The sequence below is a fragment of the Drosophila eugracilis genome, unplaced genomic scaffold, assembly GCF_018153835.1.
Source record: "Drosophila eugracilis isolate 14026-0451.02 unplaced genomic scaffold, ASM1815383v1 contig_2167, whole genome shotgun sequence".
Lineage (NCBI taxonomy): Eukaryota > Metazoa > Arthropoda > Insecta > Diptera > Drosophilidae > Drosophila > Drosophila eugracilis.
In genome coordinates this window covers 432,707-455,166 of record NW_024573052.1, presented here as the reverse complement: position 1 = coordinate 455,166, position 22,460 = coordinate 432,707, and the positions used below count along the sequence as shown (strand labels likewise).

At 40.7% G+C, this 22,460-nt stretch overlaps 1 protein-coding gene across 1 annotated transcript; it reads left to right on the top strand.

Moving 5' to 3' along the window:
- The first annotated feature begins 1,690 nt into the window (after window positions 1-1,690).
- On the top strand, window positions 1,691-19,251 carry LOC108109747. The gene is given in 5 exon segments (XM_017218411.2): window positions 1,691-3,370; window positions 3,877-4,033; window positions 4,104-4,200; window positions 4,275-4,404; window positions 17,422-19,251. Coding segments are annotated over 5 exon segments (2,139 nt in total). The 5' UTR covers window positions 1,691-3,084; the 3' UTR covers window positions 18,891-19,251.
- Window positions 19,252-22,460: the final 3,209 nt, after the last annotated feature.

Sequence of the window (22,460 nt, the reverse complement as noted above, 5' to 3'; positions counted from 1 at the left end):
ATTTGAGCTAATGATCCGTGTAATCTGCTTGAGTTTTCCCGTTCTGCCCCGACTCTTCGTGAGCTATGTGTACACAGGGAGAAACTGTTAGCAGTTCATATATTTATCAGCCTTACCAAATGTATTACTTTTCTACTTCAGTTTCCAATACCAAAAACATTGATCATTATCATGATAGGCTAATTAATTAGGCCTTTGAGTTTGCTTAACCCTTTTCTCTTCGTGTATGTAAAATTGAATGCTGCCGATGCCTGCTGGGAAAAGCTTCGCATAATTGGCATAAGTTTGCACTTAAGTCAGACTCAAAGGCAACAACGCACATATACACATACTAAAGCACACCTGGAATGTGTGTATGTGTGTGTGTGTGTGTGTGCATACATAAGTATTTCCCCACCTGACCTCCTCATCGATGTTGCGTTCTTCTCACGGTAGATTTAACACACGACGGAGCGTTCAATAAATGTCAGCAATTAAAAAGGCGAAATAAATGTTGTACCGCCGCCGCCTCCAAGAGTTTGTGTGTCTGCCTGTATGTGGGCGGGAAGAGGCGTGTGTTTAAGCTGGAAAATGGCGTGGCAAACAGGTGTAATATTTAAATGTCAGGCATGCCAAGAATTGGGTGGATCCCAATTGGGAATAAACAAAAGGAAAAGCAAACGTAAATCTGAGCCTGCAATCTGCGGTGTCGGGATATAATCTAGATTTCTAAGAAAATCGGAAAACATATCAGAATAATATTTAATTCAAGGCACTTTGATGATTTAATGAATTCCAGGAACAATTTCTTTGAACGGGTTTAAGAAGAAATGTTAGACAAGGCATCAAAATAGTTTCTGAAAAAAAGAAATACAGAAAAAATAATATTAATTAAGGCCATAAAACTTGACTATTTTTATCTTTATCAAAAGTAGAAGATATAAATAGATTAATATGCTAGCCGAGATTGATTCCTTTTTCGTTTTGAAGGACGAGCAGCATTGTTTTGGTCTGTGGTCCTTCCGCCTTTCACACGATAGATGATTGATGAAGGCGTACCAATTCGTTGGCCCTGCGCAAATTGGCTGGATAATCGTGTTGAAGCTTGGTTTCTGGGAAATGCAGATTGGCATTTGGAAAAATGCTGCGAAAAGCTGAAAATACTGTCGCATTAGGCTTGAGGTGAACCAAAAGTATTTCCATTCCGATTGCATGTCCTTGTATGCTCCAGATATCAATTTCAATTGTGCGGCCAAAGAGAATAGATATGCAGATGCAATTACCAATTACCTCGCTTGATTTGCCTCTGATGCGTGTGGTTATTTCAACGGTCAGACACTGAGGGAAAATGGGTTAAAGGGCAGATGGACAATGGTGTTTACGTTTTACAAAAGAAATTTGCATTTGTTTGTTAAAGGGAAAAGTTCTTTTCAGCAATCGTGTTTGCTTTATAGGTTTGTTTAAGTTCTTTAAAGAAGGATTTTCCATAATGGCATAAACTTTCTAGCATTATAATATGAACAATTAGAGCTGCCTTGGAGATCCTTACCTTTTCAGCATTTCCAAATGCTGGAAGTGTTTTGTTTTTCTCTGTGCCCAAGTACGGATATATATATACACAAATTTGTATTTTACTTATCGCAGAACCGTATCAGGTCTAGCAACAAGATTGAATGACAGGTTATATATATATATATATATACCACATACATGTGCGGCGACAACAATTGAACATGTTTCATTAAATGTGAAGTTTGGTGTGGGTGGAGATGAGGGCGTAGGTGGAACGTGCTGCGATGTCTTCACCTAATTAGCATTGAAGGCGGGTCGGCAAAAATGCAAGCAATAAGCAAAAAGCAGAAAGAGGCCTGAAACTGAGTATCCTTAATTGAAGTGCCACAGGATTAGGATCCGTCCAATTCGAGAAAAACCAACCAAAACCCAAAAAAGGGATGATGGCACGTGCTAACCAGAAGCCGACAAGTTTTTGTGCTTCGGTGGGCGCAATCTTTAATTTAAATGCCAGCCATCTTCACGTTTATCAGATTATTTGCGACAAACACTGTAGATATATGTACGTGTACTCCGAACGTATAGGGGGCTGTAAATGTGTGGACTGTGATTAGCAGGATAATGAGGATGTTTCGCCCACTGACCCGGGAATCTGATCTTCCGGCTGGTCTGACACACTTACAGTTTTGTTTTTATGGAATTTTTGGCACTTTTTGGTACCATAAATTGTTTGAAATTGTGATTATGTTAAGAATGTAGGGTTTACTGTTTGAATTTTTATGAAAAATATTGAGTAAATTAGCTAAGAAAGTAATTTCTGGAACGTTTACTAATAATCATAGAACTCCTGTAATTTAGTATTTATGTTTAGCAATAAACAAATTCCCATTAAGACGAGAAGAGTTTTTCCCTCTGATTTGTTGTAAAATATTTAACATTCGCTTATCGGTAATGAAGTGTTTATGAGAGGTATATATGAGTTCGGTTTGCCAGGATATTGCGTTTCCCTGTGCTAACCTGAAGCTGTTGACTCAATTACACGGCGTTTGCCATGCAATTTGCGCCCTCCCCCCCCTACCCAAAACACTCACATCGCAATTTTCATTTTCATTTTGGCCAGGTTTTCATGAAAATATTTTGCATTTGCAGCATCCGGCGCGACAGGCTGTCTCACTTCCACATTCACATTCACCCAAGTGAAGACTAAATAAGGAGAAAGAAAAAGTACGAAAAAAATAAAGGCTCGTAAAAGGGCGCGCTACAACAACAATAACAACATTTTATGACGGTTACATAATAACATTGGAAACAACGCCCATAACACCCAGACAACCGAAGGCGTGCAGAAGGGGATGCAAATTACGTGGCACATGAAGCGTCAAAGCGTTTGATTTGATTGTCAGCGGCAGAAAAGAAGTGTTCGTTTACCGTTGGAGTTTACACCTCCAACGACTGACTCTCTCTCTCGCTCTGTGTGTGTTTGCGTGTGTGTTTGTGCTTGCAACACATTGCGTCTGGGGCTGATTGATTGATTGACAGATTGGCCAGAGGTCGGAGGTCAGCAGCAGCAGCAGCAGCAGCAGCATCATCATAATGAACAAGAAGTCGCCACTGCCGCTGGCGGCTTTTCTCGGCAGTGACGGCAGCGGCGGCAGCGGAAACTGTGCCGCCAGCGGCAGCAGTAATGTTGCAGCAACGGCAGCTTCGGCAGCAAATGGTTCCGGCGGACGTAGCGGTCGACAGACGTCGGCTGGTGGATCGTCCTCCGGTAGTGGAGCCTCCAAGTCAGAAAAGCAAGCGGGACGAGAAGCGGGCGGCGGAGGTGGCAGTCTATGCGGTTGCCAAAAGGCTCCCAAATCGCACTGCATATCAGCAACAGGTAAGGAAGATTTTTAATCAGTGCTTAGAGGCAACATGCGTATGAGTAATATCATATTTAATTACCCATACGACGCGTTGCATAATATATAAATAAATTTATTTTTAGTTTGCTATTAAAAAAAATTATTATTACTATAATCACAATCGATAGAATGTGTAATTTATTAAACTATTTAATCATTGCCATTAAAATTATTCATAAATAAAGCATATATGTCATTAGCTATAAATGTGTACTAAATCATCACCCTTTTTAGAATAGATTTATTAGAAATATTTGTATACTGCATACAAATTGGTTGGCTAATGCCAAATAGCATTAGTATTCCTCATACGCAGTGTTGCCTAGCTGAATGGGCATGGATTTTGAACAAAAGTGAATCATCACAGAAAAGTAACATTTTAGCTTAATTAATAGGCAAAATAAAGTACACATAAAACCATTCGATTGCATAATAATAAATTGTTTATCCATTTAATTAACCCCTTTTGCATTTTCCATAGGCGTGCTTCTGTTGGTATTGCTCTACACAGCCATGGGATCCATAGTCTTTGTGACCCTCGAGGGTGAACTGGAAGATGGTGGAACCCTGGAAACCGCTGTGGCTGCCTCGAAGCCCTATCCCCGCACTGAACTAGCTAATGCCGAAATACGATCAAGGTAAGTACAACTAGTAAGAATGCTTTATTTTTGGAAAATATTAATTGTATTTGTTAACTTGGCCAAACAGAACGGTTGATCGCTTGTGGTCGATAACGGAGGACCTGAATATATTGTACAAGGAGAACTGGACACGCCTTGCCGCCCAGGAGGTGCAGCTTTTCCAGGTGAGCACCTCGAAATCCAGAAGATCTGAACGATTTGGTACGCTAATTGAGCATTTCCTTGACGCCTTTTCCAGGACACTTTGCTGCGGGCGGTGCGTCAGTCGAAGGTTTATCCCCCCGGCGGCATCCAGCTGAATGCACCCACACACAAATGGACCTATGCCTCTGCCTTTCTCTACTCCCTGACATTAATTACGACGATAGGTGAGTGAGAAGTGTCCAACCCGTCTCCGCCCCCACTCCACCAACCGAGCCCATCGCTCATACGCCCCCTTGTGCCAGCTTGCCACCTCACCCCTCCCTTACGATTCCTTTGTTCGGCGGTCCTTCGATTCTCTGGGCAATTTATTAGCCCGGGCATCTGACGTTTGCCATCCGAGCCTGCCAAGTGCATGAACCCAGTCACGTGTGCGTGTGTGCGTGAGACGTTGAGTGACCGCCCCGGACCAGAGATGTCCGCTCCACTGGCCACCCAACCAACGTGCCACCCAATAGCAGCCACCCAACGAACGGCTGCTGCTGTTTTTAATTAACAAACTGTCAACCGACAGCATCGATTTCGTTCGCCCGGCCTGGCCACAAATTTTTTTCTTATTTTTTTTTTTTTTTTTGCTCTTTTCTTTCAATTTACCCATGCGTCTGACTGCCCCGTTTTCCTGTCTGATTTCAATTAGTTATAAGTAACCCGGGGGCTAAGCAGTCGAGTGTTCTCCTGCCCAGCCTGAAAATCACAAAAAACAGGATGTTAAGATGCACGCCCAACGTGTTTAACATGGCCAACACTCTCACACATACACAGCCACAGCCAGCCGCATGTAAATTGAATTGTTTGGTCAGAAAAGTTAAGGGGCCAAATATTAATTGGAAAAATAATTTAAAGCGGCAAGCCAAAGGCTGGCCAACACTTTCATTTCCGGCATCATAATTTGTTGACTTTCAAATGTTCAGCTAAAAAACGAGGATTATATATTTATGGCATAGCAATTTGCGGTTTCCGTTGATGATTTTCTTTTTTTTTTTTTCATAATTGGTCAAAATAATATTTGCTCATGGTCAATGCATAAAGCCTAGAAAAATGGATACTTCAATTAAAGTATTATGTAATTAATTTAAAATATTAATTGATCGCCTGAAAAATAACTTCATATTAGGCTTTTTTCAGTAGTAAACTTATCTTTATATAAATGCAATCTTGTTTAAAGGGAAAGCTTTAAAACGGGCAGGCTCATTTCTGTCAGAACTTAGAAATAATGGTCACGTACGACTTTTCCTTCTAACTTTCCCCTTGGAGGGTATCAACTGTCGGATTTGTCTTGGAATATTCAATTCACTGGTCAGCGAGCAGTTGAAAATTGTTTAAAAAATAAAACCAGACACGCGCTCTGTGACTGACCCATAAAGAAAGAAATGAGTGCGGGAATGGGCGGGGCAGGAAATTCGGCGTGTGGTTGGTTGACTGCCAGCACAATAAACGCGCCGTTAAATCAATCGAATTTGTAGCAATCACCAGCAGCAACACACACACACACACACACTCAGCCATCACCTCCCCCGCATTATGTGAATTGAGTTTGAAATCAAAACTCAATTTCGGACAGCCGCCAGAGGGGCAAGGAGCAGTGCCGTCGGGGAAAGCTATCAAAAATCTGTCTAAATATCGCCAGCCAGGCAGCAGCTAGCCAGCCAGCCAGCCAGCCAGGCAAACGCTACCAGTCACGACTGTATGGCGGGTGTCATTGAAATTATTTTGACATCATGTAGTTAAAGGGGGGGGAGGGGCAGCGGTAAATGTGGAGTAGACAAGCAGGGCAACCTGCGGTTGGCAGTTGGGTAAACCAAACAACAGCGACAGAAATACGACAGGAATACAGTAAAGGTACTGGGACAGGGGCTGGGACAGGATAGTGGGTTAAACCGACAGTTGGGTTTCCATCTATTCTGCAGGATCAGAGGGAAGAGGCGTGGGATAATTGCAAGCCCTTCGTTTCGTCAAAATTTATAGGGCAAGTTGCGTGGTTTTCGCTTGTGTGGGTGTCCTCCTGAAATGTATGTAATTATAGCATTTGATTGAAATGCTATTTTGGCCTTGGCAGTGATTCTAACTGCTAATAGGATTTCTTGGGGCTCATTAATTTACTTATAAATGTTATCAGACTTCAAATATATATTTACATTTCCACGTCAGGAAGAGTATTTTTAGAACATAAAAACCTTCTTTTATCCACTTATAAAACACATTGCTAAACCACTTTCTCTCCCCTAAAGAAATATTGAAATTTCTTTTGTTTTTTCTTGTATTTACCAAACTACAAAGTACTTAAGTCCAATTTGATGCGATTGCAATTACTTACAGAGGAGGTCGTTTATGTATGTATATACTTTGAATATCTGTCAGCTGTGCAAGCATGGCTCGACGAGTCCGCTCTTGAGACAACTTGGCCTGATGGCACATCAATCAATTATGAAACAATTTGTCCCCAAATTGCTAAGTGGAAAGTTTCAATTGTTTTCAGCTAATGTGTGTTCTATAAATAAGCATGAGTGAGGGCAGACTGAAAATCGGAAAATCTGAAAATCTGAAAATCTGAAAATCCCAGCCAGACCATCAAGTCACCGTTGGAGTTGGGCCAAAAAGTTTGCCTTTGGGGCTTGGGGGTTGCGACCTGAAATGGCTGACTGGGGAAGGCGTTTCGAGACGAAACGATCGTCATGAGATTAACTCGGCAAAGACAAGACCATTATGCAAAATTCCCATCGATTATCTGCTAAAGCCCTGCCAGGACACTTGGCTCATTATTCAATAATGAAGATATTTGGCCGGGCTTACACTCGAATGGCTGTCATGGCTGCTAGATGCTGGATATTTGGTTATTTGGTTATTTGGCTATGGCCTGTGAGCTATTTTTGATGTGCCCAATTGCCCACCTGTCTACTCCGGATGTCGTTCAATTAAAATTCCCCGAAAATTGTCATCAATTTGGTTAGTGTGTGTGTGTGTTTTAAGCTCGTAAAACTAATTTCATTGCCTACTTTTGTGGGCTAATGGCGTACTCAAAATCCCATCCGTTGATATATGGCACTTACGCCTCCAAATTTATGTCTCCACATTTGCATTTCCTGCGATTTACAAAACGACCTTTCTGGCCGACGCCTTATCTATTGACACAATCCAGTCGTTCATTGTCTATTACGAGGAATAATTAATATTACGCATACGCCCCGTTACGCGGTAATAAAATTAACACTTGTGCTCATAAATATAAAACATTGAACTAATAAATACCATCCTATATATACACACACTCCATTGAGGTGTGATTTATACGCTGGTTGTCCTTTTATGTATGCATTGTTGTTGTTGTTTTCTTTTTTTTTATCCTGCAAAATTTTCTGACAGCTGCGATTCAATTTGGCCAACTGCAGTGAACCACCGCAGAACCCACTTTTAGTCAACTAACTGCGGAAAAGTTGTTACTTTTTTTTTTGTTTTTGTTCTGGGGCGTGGCATGTCATTAGGGCGGCGCTTTATTGTTAATTGGATTTGTCGCCGGAGCAGAATGAGAACTTTTTGCTGCTCTTAATTGAGTCGGAAGCGCACGGATATGAACAGCGGTAGTTGGTCAAAGCAGGGTAGAGAGAGAGAGCTGTAGAGAGAGTACTATACATCCTGGAAAATTGCAATCACTGAGCTCTACTCTGCTTTTGCTGCTCCATCTCTTTCTCCGCCTTGTTCTGCAATCAATAAGTGAATGCAAACTGGCAGCAGGAACACACTCGATTGGCCCACATAAATCTCTGGCAAGGGAAAAAGAAAGGTGGATCGGTAGCAGAAACCATCCAACAAAATATCCGCACCACCCACTTTGACCTTCTTTGCGCTTTTGACCTTCAACGCTGCCAGACCATAAACTATTACCATCCATGTAATGGCTTCGTCTGCCACTTCCGGTTGCCATTTTGAATTACAAATGGCTGTGTGCAATGCAGAGAAAGAATCGTTCGACTGAAACGCCATTTATATTTCTTTCCTTTTTGTGTTTACCATTTACCCATCGTTACCTATTTGCATGACCAGCATTGTGTTCTATTTTGGTCGCAGTTAACTTTATTAAACACTCTAGGCCGCGGCCAGTCGGCTGCATTATATTCACACGATTGTCCGCCTACGAAAAATGGCAAATTGCCCCTTCCCTTCGCCTACCACAAACACTTTCGTTTCCTCGCCATGATAGATGACACGTCCTCTGTTGTATTATTATTATTACATAATTTGTATGCCCGGAATTGTGTTTTGCCGGCCGGGGTCGGCAACTATAATCATTTGCCACACGTGCCGCCAAAAAATCTATGGGTCCGATGGTATTCACAGTGTTGCCCGAATTGGGGGGGAACTAATTTGGCAGGCAATTTCCTGATTTTTATAACAGAGCTTAATTAATTATGCAGGTTTATAGGGAAAGTGATTGGTGAGCAGAGTTTACCAAGAATGGAGTTATATATGTAGGAAAACTATCAAATTTGGAAGGTTTTGATTAAAAACTTCTTCTAAAAATATTTCAGAAGATATCTTAAAAATGAATTAATTTTTTAATAATTTATTTAATAATTTTTTAAGCAATGAACATTGGAAAGAAATAAAATGAATTCTTTGTGAACTAGTTCAGCCTAGAAGTAGGCAACACTGATTGGCTTGTGGTGGGAAGGGAGCAAAAAAAATATATTGCGCGGCAGTTTATTTTATTTTATTGCAATTCGCAGTCTCATTTTTATGGCCTAGACATAGTGAGTGTGTTAGGGTGTGGGCGTGGGCGTGGGCCTGGGCATGAGTGTAGGTGTGGTTGTGCCAGTGTCAAATATAAAACAAATAATGCCAAACGCCGCGACAACAGTAAGAACAACAATATCGAATAGGCAATCACAGACAAGTCAACATTCCGCTGACGAAGAAAACTGAAGAAAGCTGCGGGGAAATTGCCAAGAATGTAGGGAAAGAGTGAAGAGGGCCAAATAGCGAATAAATGAATGAGCGAATGAATGAATGAACGAATGAATGGGCCAATGAATAAGTGCCAAGCGTCTGTGTGTGAGCCATACACATACAAAGATCTGGCATAAAGCGCTGAGTGGCCTTTATGTGTGATGCTATGGTATATGTGAGGGGGGCCTACTGTCACATCAACCCCTTACTGGGCGCCACTTTTCAGCCCTTGACATGCTGCATACATTTTTTAATGTCTTCCTGTTCAACAGCAGTTGCAACAACTACAACCATGACATGTGTCAAACGCTAAAACGCATACTACTCAATTTTTCAGCTCCCCACACACACACCCTGAGACCTATTTTAGCACCCTTTTTGGCTGATTTTTTGGCTAGTTTTTCATCTCTTGCACACGCTTACTGCAGGCAATCAATCTCGCAAGTGAGGAAAAGCCAGCGAAAGGGATTAAAAGAGAGAGAAAACGAAAATGGAAGGAGAAAGAGTTGAAAGAGAAAGTGAAAAACTGGGAGGGGTGGTAGGTGGTGTGGGGTTCTGTGGAAGTATAGGAGAGATGGAGGCACTCTTAAAGCCTGCAGACTGAGATCAAGACACGCGCTCGTTTCTCACATGGCCCCCATCAATGGCTCTTTGTCTCTGTGGCTCTCTTGGGGATTTTGTCTTTTAATGCCGGATCCGGAAATACACACACGTGCACACCACCCACGCACCAGGGAACATGGTCCAATCAAGCGTAGCTCTCATTTCTGTGTGTAAATGTCGCCTATCAATGCTTAATAATGTCATAAAATCAAAAAGTCAGGCCAAGCAAGGGCAGCACAACAATCATTTGGATGTCTCACGAGAAGTCTTACACAAAGAGAAAATATTTCTTTGGTTTTATTTACTTTTTTTTGATTTAAGAATTAAAGTAAAGTGTGTAAAAAAATGAATTACATGATGGGCCATAGTTTCTAGTGTAATGACGCAAGTATCTAGCTATACCCATACCTATGCAAACTGCCCCAATTTATTCTCTCTGTGTACGTACATATGCTCCTTGGCTACAGCATATGAGAGTATGCTGGTGAGTGGTTATGGAACATTTTTCAGGGCATGTGTTCGAGGCACCGTCGCCGTTCGAGTGGCCACTCTTTCTGCTCCTTGACCTTGCCACCACCCATACTACGGCTGGTCCCCCTTCTTCTGGGGGTCAATGGGGTTGAGAGAGGGTACAGCTTGCTGGGCAACGACAATCATGACGCTAGAGGCGGGGATGTAAAAATCGCAGAAAAAAGAGGGAAAAATGTTGCTGCGTTAGCTGGAAAATATGCAGGCCCCTGTACTTGCTCAGTGGGTTCTGTATTGGCTTGAGTTCGCATTTTTTATTTTATGCATATTTTCGTCGAGTGTTTGGCATACAGAAAAAAAAAAAATGGTTATATATATAGTACAGTGGTGTGTGTGATGGGATGCATCCGTTATGTCAAGTGCTTGACAAATTGTTATACACTGGCAAACAGTCAGCCAAGTTAGATTTGATTGTTTTAAGTTTGCTGCTTGCATAATTGCCAATTGCAGATTCTGAACATGCGTTATGCGTTTTTGTCTAAAGGTGAAGGGTTTCGTTATTCTTTTTTTTTTGTAATATATAATCTAAAGCAGAAGTTGTTACTATGCTGAAGAGGCTTCGTTGTTGTTTCCAATAAATAATTTGTGTTGCTTTTGAAATTTACGAAAAGGAAATTAGCCAGCAATTTAGTTAATTAATTAAAACTGTCATTTCCAGTTAAGAGAAGTTGCTCTATTGAGTTGTCTGGTTTTATTATTAGTTGATTATTTTACAAAAAAAAAAAGTGTAAGCTAAAACCATTTGTTGCTATTTAATTGATATACTTAATCAAAGTTCGATTGAAGGCCACTTTAGAGGCAAATTACCAATTAAAAAAGGGTTTAAAACAAGGTTGTGCTGGTCATTATGATCATCTAACTAATTAGATATACTTATTACTTAAATAGGTCTCTTCATTCCGTAAAAGTTAATCAATGAAATGTTAATTAAAAAACATTCCAAGCCGCAACCCATAAACTGATTGATATTATAGTAAATTTAAAATACAATTCCATACTTTTCCAAATTGATTAGCATAGTAAAAGTACTTGTTTTTAAGACTCCATTGGATTTTATAACCAAAGTTAGGGTTTCCATAAAAGCTTATGTCCTAACATTGCATCTTTCAAACTATCAATAAACTTGGCGTATATGTGTTTGCTGTTTGCTATATTCGTAGTTTTTATACCCGTTACTCGTAGAGTAAAAGGGTATACTAGATTCGTTGAAAAGTATGTAACAGATAGAAGGAAGCTTTTGCGACCCTATAAAGTATATATATTCTTGATCAGGATCAATAGCGAAGTCGATTGAGCCATGTCCGTCTGTCCGTCCGTCCGTCCGTCCGTCCGTCCGTCCGTCCGTCCGTCCGTATGAACGCTGGGATCTCAGGAACTATAGCAGATACAAAGTTGAGATTAAGCATGAAGATTCTTGAGGTCCCGGGACAGCGCAAGTTTATTACAGCATCCTGCCACGCCCACTCTAACTCCCACAAATCACCAAAAACTAAAATTGCTGAAATCTCAGGAACTATTGCAGTTAGAAAGTTGAAATTCAAAAAGTATAATCTTTAAATGGCAGCGCATCTTATAGTGGTACTACTATCCGGCCACACCCACCCATACGCCCACAAGGCTCAAAAGGTTTTCGGATTCTCTAGAAAAGCTGATATCTCGGTAACTATAAGAGATAAAAAGTTCGGATTAAGCATGTAGGTTTATATGATGCTCCCAATGCGAATTGTTTTTTTTTCGATCAAGCCACGCCCACTCTAACGCCCACAAAACCTGAACAACCAAAAATGCAAAAATCCCAAAAACTATAAAAGCTACACAATTTTGCTTAGAAAAACGTATTTAGGAGATGCCTCTGCATCTTGCCACGAAGTTGCATCCAGCCACGCCCACTCTAACGCCCACAAACCGCGGAAAGCTGTGGCGTCTATAATATTATTATGAATGCCTTCGTTTGACCTTGTGTAACTTATTTCTGTTAATATCTATCGATTTACAAAAGATTTTTCAAATCGGAACATTATTTCGCTATTTATGAAGAAATTAAGGTTATAAGGCTCCACATGGGCAGTGACGTCACTATAAGCATACTCAACATACTTCCTCTGACAATAGGTGGCGCCTTGTGAATTTCCACTAGCAAAATAATATTTTAAAATTTTGTAAAACAGTAACGGGTATCTTATGGTCGCGGCACTCGACTATAGCGTTTCTTCTTGTTTTTTTTTGTGATTTTCCATGCTGGCAAAAAAGGAAAAGCTGTTGTACCCTCCATGAGGTTATTTTCATGGCCGAGCAACAATGGCGAACTGTACAGTTTTGCCATATGAATTGTGACAAAATGCGAATGGCAGTGACTTCCTCTGCTCTTTCTATCTCTCTTCTACTTTCCCATTCTCTGTCTCTTTTGCTCTATCTATATATCTCATTGTGTCTCTTTCCACAAGTTATAACCTCACTTCACTTCACTTCCCTTTCCCCTCCTCCTCCCCTCATCCAGCCAATTTTCGCATTTTTATGCATGTTTTGACATGTTCAAGCATCGTTGGCGTCACTTCGCGATGTCAGCCATGCAACGTTTTATGGTCCATATATATATAGATATATACTATACGTAAATATATACTATGTACATACACATACATACATACATATGTATATATATATGTATCTTTGTATATATAGATATATGGAGAGATCTGATAGGACTGCAGGCCGTTGGTGGGATATTTTGTCTGCGGCTGGCTTTTGTTTCCATTTCGCTTTCACATTTCGCATTTGTTTAACAGTTAAATGGGCAGCATTGACGTCGCTGCCGGCGTCGCAGCGTCTCGATAACAATTTTAATAGGCCATTTAATTTTTAATTAATTCTTCAAGCGCCAGTTGCCATGTCATAAAAATGTTTGCTGTCATGTTTGTCCAATGTTGTCCTCTGTCCTATGTCCTCCACTGTACTCTGTACTCTGTACTTCTGTCCTTTGTCCCTTGTCCCTTGAACCCCCTCCTCTCTATGTTCTTTTGGTTTTCATTTGCCATCCGCCATCCGCCATCCGCCAGCCATTGATGATGATGTTTTTCGGGGCGTTTAATGACATGTTTTTGTTTCATTTCGCCCTTGCCGGATGGCCCTGCATATCATTATTATTATTTCGATATTTCTTCCTTCTGTCCCCCAAACCAAAAAAATAATCCGCAATTTGCTTTGTTTATTGAACATTTGTCTATTTACGATGATAAGGGACGAGCGCGTGTTTTCCTCTCGCAATTTCATTACTCAAAACTTGCTGACACACACACACAAAGTGCTGCATGGAGAGAAAGATTTATCAGCTACTTTTCTTGTCTTCAGAATACACCATTTAATGATATCCCATACTTAAGGTGGTAACTTTTGCTCTAAATCTATAAAATCTATCATTTTTAATCATTAAATTAGATTTTGTAAGTCTTCATCTTTGAAGAAATAAGTAAAAAAAAATATTTTCAAAATTTATTTTCTGTGTGTAATCTGTAATTAAATCGAGACAGGAAAAGTGAGGGGAAGAAGGGAATCTACATTGCCCTCTCAGCCAACGCTGCTTGACCTCGAGTCCAGTGGTGGAGGCCACCTAACCTTCGACATTGTGCCTCTCTCTCCCTCTTGGCCATGTTCAACCAACCACCTACCCCTAACCCATCAACCCCACCCCCCAATGAGCATTGTTTGGTTTTATATTTGGAAATTTTTGTGACTCTCTTAATAGCTTTTTGTGAAAATTAATTTCTTAGCTATTAGAGGCTCTTGTCGTCCCCACATTCACCCCCCCTAACTCTCTCTCGTCGGGTAAGTGTATGTGTATGTGTGTGTATGCGTGTGTATGTATGATGGAGAGTATTTTGTAATTACTTTATGCCCGAAAATTGCCGTAGTAAAATATTTCTCGCTGGCTTTTGGCTTGGATTTTACAGTCGCTTCAGGGCAGGACAAAAGCCTGAGACCAGAAATCAAAAAGGAGAAGGGGAATGGGTTTTTGGTTTTTTTTAGAGGGCAAACTCTAGGAGGGGCACACGTTGTGGACTTGGCCTTTGTCGGCGTCTGGCTCTCAACTTTCATTAATGAAATCAAATGCCATGCCTAGCTACCCAAAAGAGCAAACCAATTTAAGCAGTAAGTTTTTGGTTATTGCTTTAAAACTAAAAATGCCATTTGGTTTTCTTAAGCTTATAAATCAATGAATTTTTATAGAGCAAAAAGCTGGCAAAGTTCAGCAACAGATAGTTAATAAAAACTATTTATAAAATGCACTTTCGCATATGCAAACAATGATTTATTTGATCGTTTCATTACAATTATATTTGCCCAGCCAGCAAAAGCATATTGATAGAATGCCAAAGCATATAAGCGACTAAATTAAAATTGATGATAGAACAGCCGTTGGCTGTGGTAATAAAATGAATGCATATAAAAGTTGTAAACTTGTTTACAATTATATTGAATTTTTCACAGTATGATATATAAATAAAGTTGACCGACAAAAGCTTAAGTTTCTTAACCAATAACTCAATAAACTTATATAATAGCCTTATGTAATCCAACAGATCACGTTTTATGTGCTTTACAGACTTATTGAAATAATTTTACCCTTTTTTATGGAGAGGGGGGGATGGAGCAGTTAAAAATGTGTGGCTTTCGACAGTTTCGTTAACATGCCACGTGGCAAATGACTAGTCCAAATAGAATGCCATAATAGCTAAATCTGCCAAAGAACAAGGCCCTAAAAACTGACCATGTCGTCGGACGTGGACGTGCACTTAACCCATTCTTGGCCAACTTGGCCATTACACCACCCACATACAGTCTCAATCTCCGGGACCAAAAATTTTCAATCCCCCCAACATGGAAATCGTTTTACAGCTCTCTACCCCGCTCTTGTTAAATGTGTATATGGCATGCAGTTTGGGGTAAACTTTCCCCGAAAATTGCTACGCATAATTGCCAGTTTTTGCTGTCTGGAAAGGGAGGCGGAGTGAGCGGGTGTTGAATATATGGTTGGGTTGGGTATATTGTGCCCCTTTAACCCGTTAGAAATCTTCCAGCTAGTTGTAAGGCGGGGAGTAGTGGGTTGGTGGGTTGGTGGGTTGGTGGGTTGGTGGGTGGTGGTCTGGTCGACATGTGTGCGTCGTTAGTTAGTTAGTTATAACTACATACAATTTTATGGACGCCATATTGTAAATGTTATAATTTTCACTAACAATTTTTAGCAACCGTTGCCGTTCGTTGCTAAAATGGAGGCGTGGTTACCGTCTGTGGGCGGGGCTACCATTTATGAACGATGGCCATGCGACGATGATAATTTTCAACAACTTTTCCGTAGCGTGTGAAACACGGAACTCAAGAGGGTCTGAGTGGGTCTAAGAGGGGTCGATGAGAGGGAGAGAGAAAGGGATGGGAGGGGGGGGTGTGTGTGTGTTTCCGGAAAGGCCTACACATGCAACACAGACACGCCCTCCTCTTCCCTACGGCCATGCACTTAAACGTGCTTGGGATTTTAAAGTATTTTTTACATTACGGCTGAAAAGCATTTTCTGTGTTTTTCAACTCCGATTTTTGTCGTGCTTTTTTGCTATTGTCGTTTGGTTTTTTTATTTCTTATTTTTTCAGTAATAAAATTTAATACATACAGAGACACAAACACACACACATATATATAAGAGGACACACACACACGCACAATTTTACTCAATTATAAAAGTTTCCACATTAAAAGTTCATTGCAGAGCCGAAAGTCTGGGGCGAAACGAAAGTCCGAGGCAGAGATGTAGAGCTGTGAGTGGAGCAGAGTTGTTGGGTTAGGTCGTGCCCACAGGCAGGAAGGCGGCCTAGGAAGGTCCTGCCACAGGTCCTTATTTTGGTACTGGCACCCAGTCTCGATTCCATTCCCCAGTCCCCCCTTTTCCATCGCTTTGCTCCAAATCACCGGGTCTGGGCAAACAACATCAAAGCCAAAGTGTCTCCGACAGAAAAAGTTACGTTTTTTTTTTTCTATTATTTTCCTCTTTTTGAGGCCAGTCAGGAGTTTCGGGGGTTTGAGGCTGCAAAATGGTAAATATAAAATGTGGAATGGCAAAAAAGGGGTCCGTCCAAAAAGGTTGTTGTGGTGCCCCATGCACATGCCATCAACTGTTCCAACAGCATCAGCTCCTCCAGCTCCCCAGTTGCCCAGTACCATAGTTGCCAGTAGGCAAATGACTCAATCTGCTGCTGCTAATCTGTATCTCCCAGTATCCGCCTAGTCTGACCTGCTAATTAGATAAAGGATCAGAAGCTGAGCTTGTTAAACTGTGAATGGGATCACGTAGCAATGGCTGCCTATATAAGCAGTCCATGTCACAGTTCAGTTCACTGATCCAGCTAACAAGATTCCGAAAGGGAAACTTATTAATTCAATTATCTTCTAGGCTGGGCTTTAAAAGGGAAATGTTTATGGAAATAAACAAAAAACTGATTCTCTGGTGATGTCTTTATAGTGTCCCAGTGTTTTCATACTCCCCCAAAGTACTCTTCTTTTTAAATCCGATTTTTCCTCAATTGTGAAAGTATTTTGCCCATTACTACGCAAATAATTGCCCGAATGTGGAATGTAATATCTCGTAGGGCTCGTAACTTGATTGCCATGATTCCCAATTGGTTTGGATTAAAATCTGGAAAACTTCATTTCTGGCCCATTTTTGAAAATTTTGATGATGGTACCCCTTATCAAAAATGCGAAATTTGGGCCAAAATTTATTTTCCCAAAATCGAAAAACGAGTGATAGGGGTGGTAAGTGCTAGTCGTTAGCTGCACAGAACAGTCCTTCTTTTGGCTGTGCGTCATGTTTTGACCGAGCTAGAGCTAAAAACCGCAAGAAAAATAGCATTTTGATTTGAAAAGTCGTAATCTTGATTATAGCCCAAAAGGGCTTTGTTTCGAAGCCATTATCGTGTACCAAAACGTAACTCTTGTACTACCAAAAAAAGTATTCATTCTCATATATATACAAGTTTTTTTTGACTTTCACAAACTACTTTTGAAACCATAACAAACATTAATTAAAGTATAATTAAAATATGAATTTATCTTCCGGTTTTTCCAGGCTATGGAGGCATTTCTCCCCGGACGCAGTGGGGTCGTGTGGCGGCTCTTGTGTACGCACTGTTCGGGATTCCCATCGTCTTGCTCTACCTGTCCGCCATGGGCGAGGCTCTGTCGGCGGGAATGCGCTGTCTGTTCCGGCGCCAGAGGGTTAAGGGTGGTCCGGGTGGAGGACCAAATGGTGGCGCTTCCGGTGGCGTGGGTTCAGGAGCCGGAGTCAGCGGTAGTGGAAGGAAGACGGACAAGACCAAAGGCCAGGGGCACTATGCCCATCAGAAACTGCATCAATACGGATTGCCGCCATCTGTATACCAACAGCAGCAGGCGCAACAGCAGGCACAACAGCAGCAGGCGCAGCAACAGCAGGCACAGCAGCAACAGACGCAGCAGGGCAAGAAATCCTCGGGCAATCGCCGCGGTTCACCTAGTGTTCCCATCTCTATCTGCGTGTGCGTTTTACTCTGCTATGTGAGTAGCGGTGCCATTCTCTTTCATAAGCTTCAGAACTGGAGTGTCCTGGAGTCCCTATACTTTTGCTTCACGTCGTTGGGAACCATTGGATTTGGTGAAATGGCTCCTAACGGTGCTGTTGCTCTTTATACGGCCTCTGCTTATATCCTGGTTGGAATGGCCGTGGTGGCCATGTGCTTCAGTCTGATCCAGACGGAAATTGTCCTGTGGCTGCGCAGGTTCAGTGTGCAAGATCATGTTATGCCCAAGGCCGAGGAGTTAGCTCTCGTCACCGTGGCAGTCACACCGAAACCCTCCTGACAGCGACCCAGTGCGGATCCCAATCTGGGAGTGGGTGTGGGCTTGGCTGGCGGCCTAGGGCAGCCGCAAAATAATCTGGGCCAGCATCAGACCATGTTCTTTGGTCCAGCTCACACTCTGACGCAGTACAGTTCGCTGCCGCGAAGAAGTCACCTGCAGGCGGCAAACAATTCTGGCGGAGGATCCGCATTTCAGCGAAACACGCCCATCCGGCGATCGACGGGCATACCGGAACACCATCTGGAATACTTTGTGCCACGCAGCATCAGTGAGTTTAATCTGTCGGGCGTGGGTGATCTGGCCCTGCCACCACCCCGCCGATATTCACCCAATATGGTTGGTGGTGGTGGTGGTATGACTATGGGTGGCATGGGCATGAATGTAGGCATGGGCATGAATATGGGCATGGGCATGGGTTTGCCACATGGCCTGCAGTTGGGTCCACCCCAAACGCTGCTCTGCTCAGCCACGCCCACCGTGCAACAACAACAACAACAACAACAGCCGCCACCACCGCCAGCTCAGTTGCAAATTGTGACCCTAAAACCGCGCAGCGAGAAGATGGTGACCTTTGAAGATGAGTCGAAGCAAGCAGTTGGAGGTGGCGGCGCTTCTGGTTCTGGAACGCCACCGCATTGTCCACACGGTGTGCCCACAACTCCACGAAAATCGCCTGCAGTTGGTGATATATTCATGTGACCAGGACCCCAGGACGAGGCTGCCCAACTGGATGCGGCAATGCGACTGCGCGACAGCATCGACGATGCACTGTGTCCGAAAGCTGGACCGGCACCAGGCGAAGTGATACGTGTCTAAAGGCCCAGAAGTAAATTCCTACACTAAAACCACACACACACACTGTAAGTAAATGCACCACACACAAACACACACACACGTACATACATAAATGAAAACGTAACTCTTCCCAAAAAAAAAGAAGAAAAAGAAGAAAACGAAAAACCAAATGAAAAGTATAGCCTACTCTTGAGGGCCACAATGCTCGACTTGAAGTTCATCGTGTTTTTCAGCATACAAGTATAAATAAAACATTGAGCAAATATTTATTATTATGTGTGTAAATATAGCAAACAAAAAGCCACAAAGACAACTAAAGTTGAGTCGCATGCTGCGACAGAATGAGGGAGTGAATTAAAATTAAAATTCTAAATGATAAATGCATAAATAATTGAATGCTGCATGAGGGCGTTTTATGGTTAATGCCGTAAAACACGAATCCAGAAATTAATAAATACACACCAGCACACCACCACACACACACACATACAGCTATGAATAATAAATAGTGTGTGGGCGTGGCATATTAGAGGAGCAAAGATGGCTAGAGGGGGGTGGGGGTGAGTAAGTAGAGCAAACAAAATGCAAATGAAAATGACAAATTGTATAAATACCAAAGGACAAAGTTTATTTAAGCGATTTGTTAGTTAGTTGCTCCTGCTGCCCCCTCAGCTATGCTCGATTTTTGCTCTGCATATTTTATCCTTTGGTCTGTCGTTTCTGGTTGCTGCAATTTCAATTAGTTTTATTTGTTGTTTTGCAGGGCAAATATAAATTTCCGGAAGGCAGATTCTTTTTTTTTTTTTTTTTTAATATATTAGAGAAGTGCTGATGATGGTATTTTCTGTTTCTAACACTGTTATGCCAAATTGTTATTCAAAACTGTGTGCCAAGTTAAATTAAACAAATGCCAATATTTGTAGACCTTTTTTTCGTTCTCTCTCTTTCTCTTTCTAGAGAATTTCAAATTAAAAATGTCTTTATAAAAGAGAGAGAGAGGAAATAACTTGATTCTGATCCAACTGTCTTACTGTACCAATGTTAAATGTTAAAGAAGAAGTAAAAATCAGCCCATAGTTAATTCTAAATGTGGTTTTAATTTGTTAAACAATCGAACTCTTAAATGTATACTCAGAACTTTATGCTCAAAGTGTTAAGTGTGTATATGAATGTAAGATAAATGTGCCAAAAACAAAAAAATAGAAAAACCCAAAAGCTTAATCACAATTGTAGTAATAATTTTTGTGAGGTAAGAAGAGCAGTCATGGATTCAAATTGACCTAAAAATCTGAGAGAAAAATTGGCCACGTACAAGCGATCAACGAATTACCAACGATTTGTCCAAAAAACTTGGATGGCATTTTGGCTTGAGTATGCTTTTGGTTTTTAGTAAGCCAGCGAGCAGCGTTACACTCCAATCGTTTAGCATCATCATTTCGAACCCGCCCACTGGCAATTAGGTTTAAATACTTTTTAAATGCATTTTGATTGTAGGTAATTGAGCGCGTGAATGGCCATTTGTTGTTGTTTGTTTCTGTTGGTTTTGGCCTTGTATTCTGTTACCAGTATTTGGTATTCAGTTTTTCCGTTTTTAGTTCTCCTTTTTCTGTTTTCTGTTTTCTGTTTTGCCGTGACAGGGCGGCATCCAATTGGAGGGCTGTCAAGCGAGAGCAGAGCTCATTTGAACGCGATTTTGTTGTATGTTTTTTTTTTTTTTTTTTTTTTTGTTGCTGCTTTGCGGCATTTCATTTAAAATAAATTCAATTTGAATGACCGCCAACGACCACCGAGTGGGCGTGGCCGTCGTCGTTTGAATTTGTTAATTTTTGCCATATTCAATTTGTGACATTCAATTAAAATAGTGAAATTAAACCAGATAGGCTAGTCATTGCTCGTAAAATACGAAAAAAAAAACAAAAAAACGAAAAAACCAAAACAGATAAAACATGAAAAATGAAAAATACAAAAAAAATTGTATTTAAAAACAAAGGGGAGGTGCGTCCCCGCAGAAACTAATTGCCAAGCTCCAACTTGTGTCATAAGCCTAAGCCAATTCAGATATATGTCTATGTAGTTAATAACAAACTAGCTAACAGCCAAACAGTACAGTGCAGTACAGTGCAGTACAGTGCAGTGTTACCGTTACAGTAATGACAAAACAAAAAAAGCGATAAAACAAATATTGAAATTAAGCCAATGTAATTAAATTAAGTCCACTTCAACACGCAACAAATACACACACACACACATACATAGTGAGATTCACAACCACAGACAAATTAATACCATCAAGTAAACATGGAAAAACTAAATGTAACGATATACTGTATGATGTTTTTTTTTTTTATGTCAAATTCCTAGCACGGTAAGTTGAACTTTTAGGCTAACCGCATAGGCTCATTGCGAGTGGCAGTTAAGGATAAATTACTCTAATTCATATGTAATCCTAGTCCACTAGATACACATATACATATGCATATACATACATATAGATATGTAGCCGTACACAAAACGAAAAACGAAAAACGAAAATGAAACTAATCTAGCAATGAGAAAGGCAAATAACAAATAAGAAATACCGCAGTTCGCATCATATATATGTATGTATGTATACAAACATCTCTCTTTCTCTCGATATATATATATATATATATATATCTATATATATACAAGCAAAAAGAAAAGAGAAGAATAAATACATCATGAACAATTTAGTCAAAAATCAACAAATGCATGTTTGTTTTTTCACTTGCGGCTCGTATTTACAAAAGCTGGAGGTTACAGAAACTCAAAAAGGGTAAGCCAAGTGATGGGGGAAAAGCGAAATGGGATATGGGATATATCCAGAGGAATATGTTGGCATTATATTAGGTTGCCTATTTTCGGAGGGAAGTTTATTTGTCTATTTTTTTAAATTAAAATACTTTTTATTTAAGATTATTCTAATCTATAAAATTGGCTTTTTATTTTCGATTTGTGTTAATTTTATTTTTTAATTTTCTTAAGTTGATTATAGCATTTTTGGTTTTATTTTATTACAGGTTTGGCTTTCTCTCTTAAACTTCTTGGATTAAGTAATATAACAAGGCAACCCACTTATCTGGTAAGTTCATTTATAAATATTTATTATTTTTAGAAGAGATCTTAAAGGCTTTCAGACCTAAATCCATAAGAAAAAACCCCCCTTTCGGTTCAATAGATCAACTCTGCCTTTTTCGGACAGGCCAGATTCGTTGAAAAACAGCAATCATCAAAAAGAAAAGGCCATCCAGAAATGGGCAAACTCAGTGGAGCGGCAGAAAAACAGAGAGAGAGAGAGAGGGAGGAATGGAAATATCTTAAATTTAAATGAAATTTGTGCAGAATCAATTTGCGCGTTAATTGATAAAGATAAAAAACAGCAACCAACGAAAACAAAAAAAAACAGAGGACGAGTGCCCCAAGCCAATCGCGATAGGCTGATCAATATAAAGC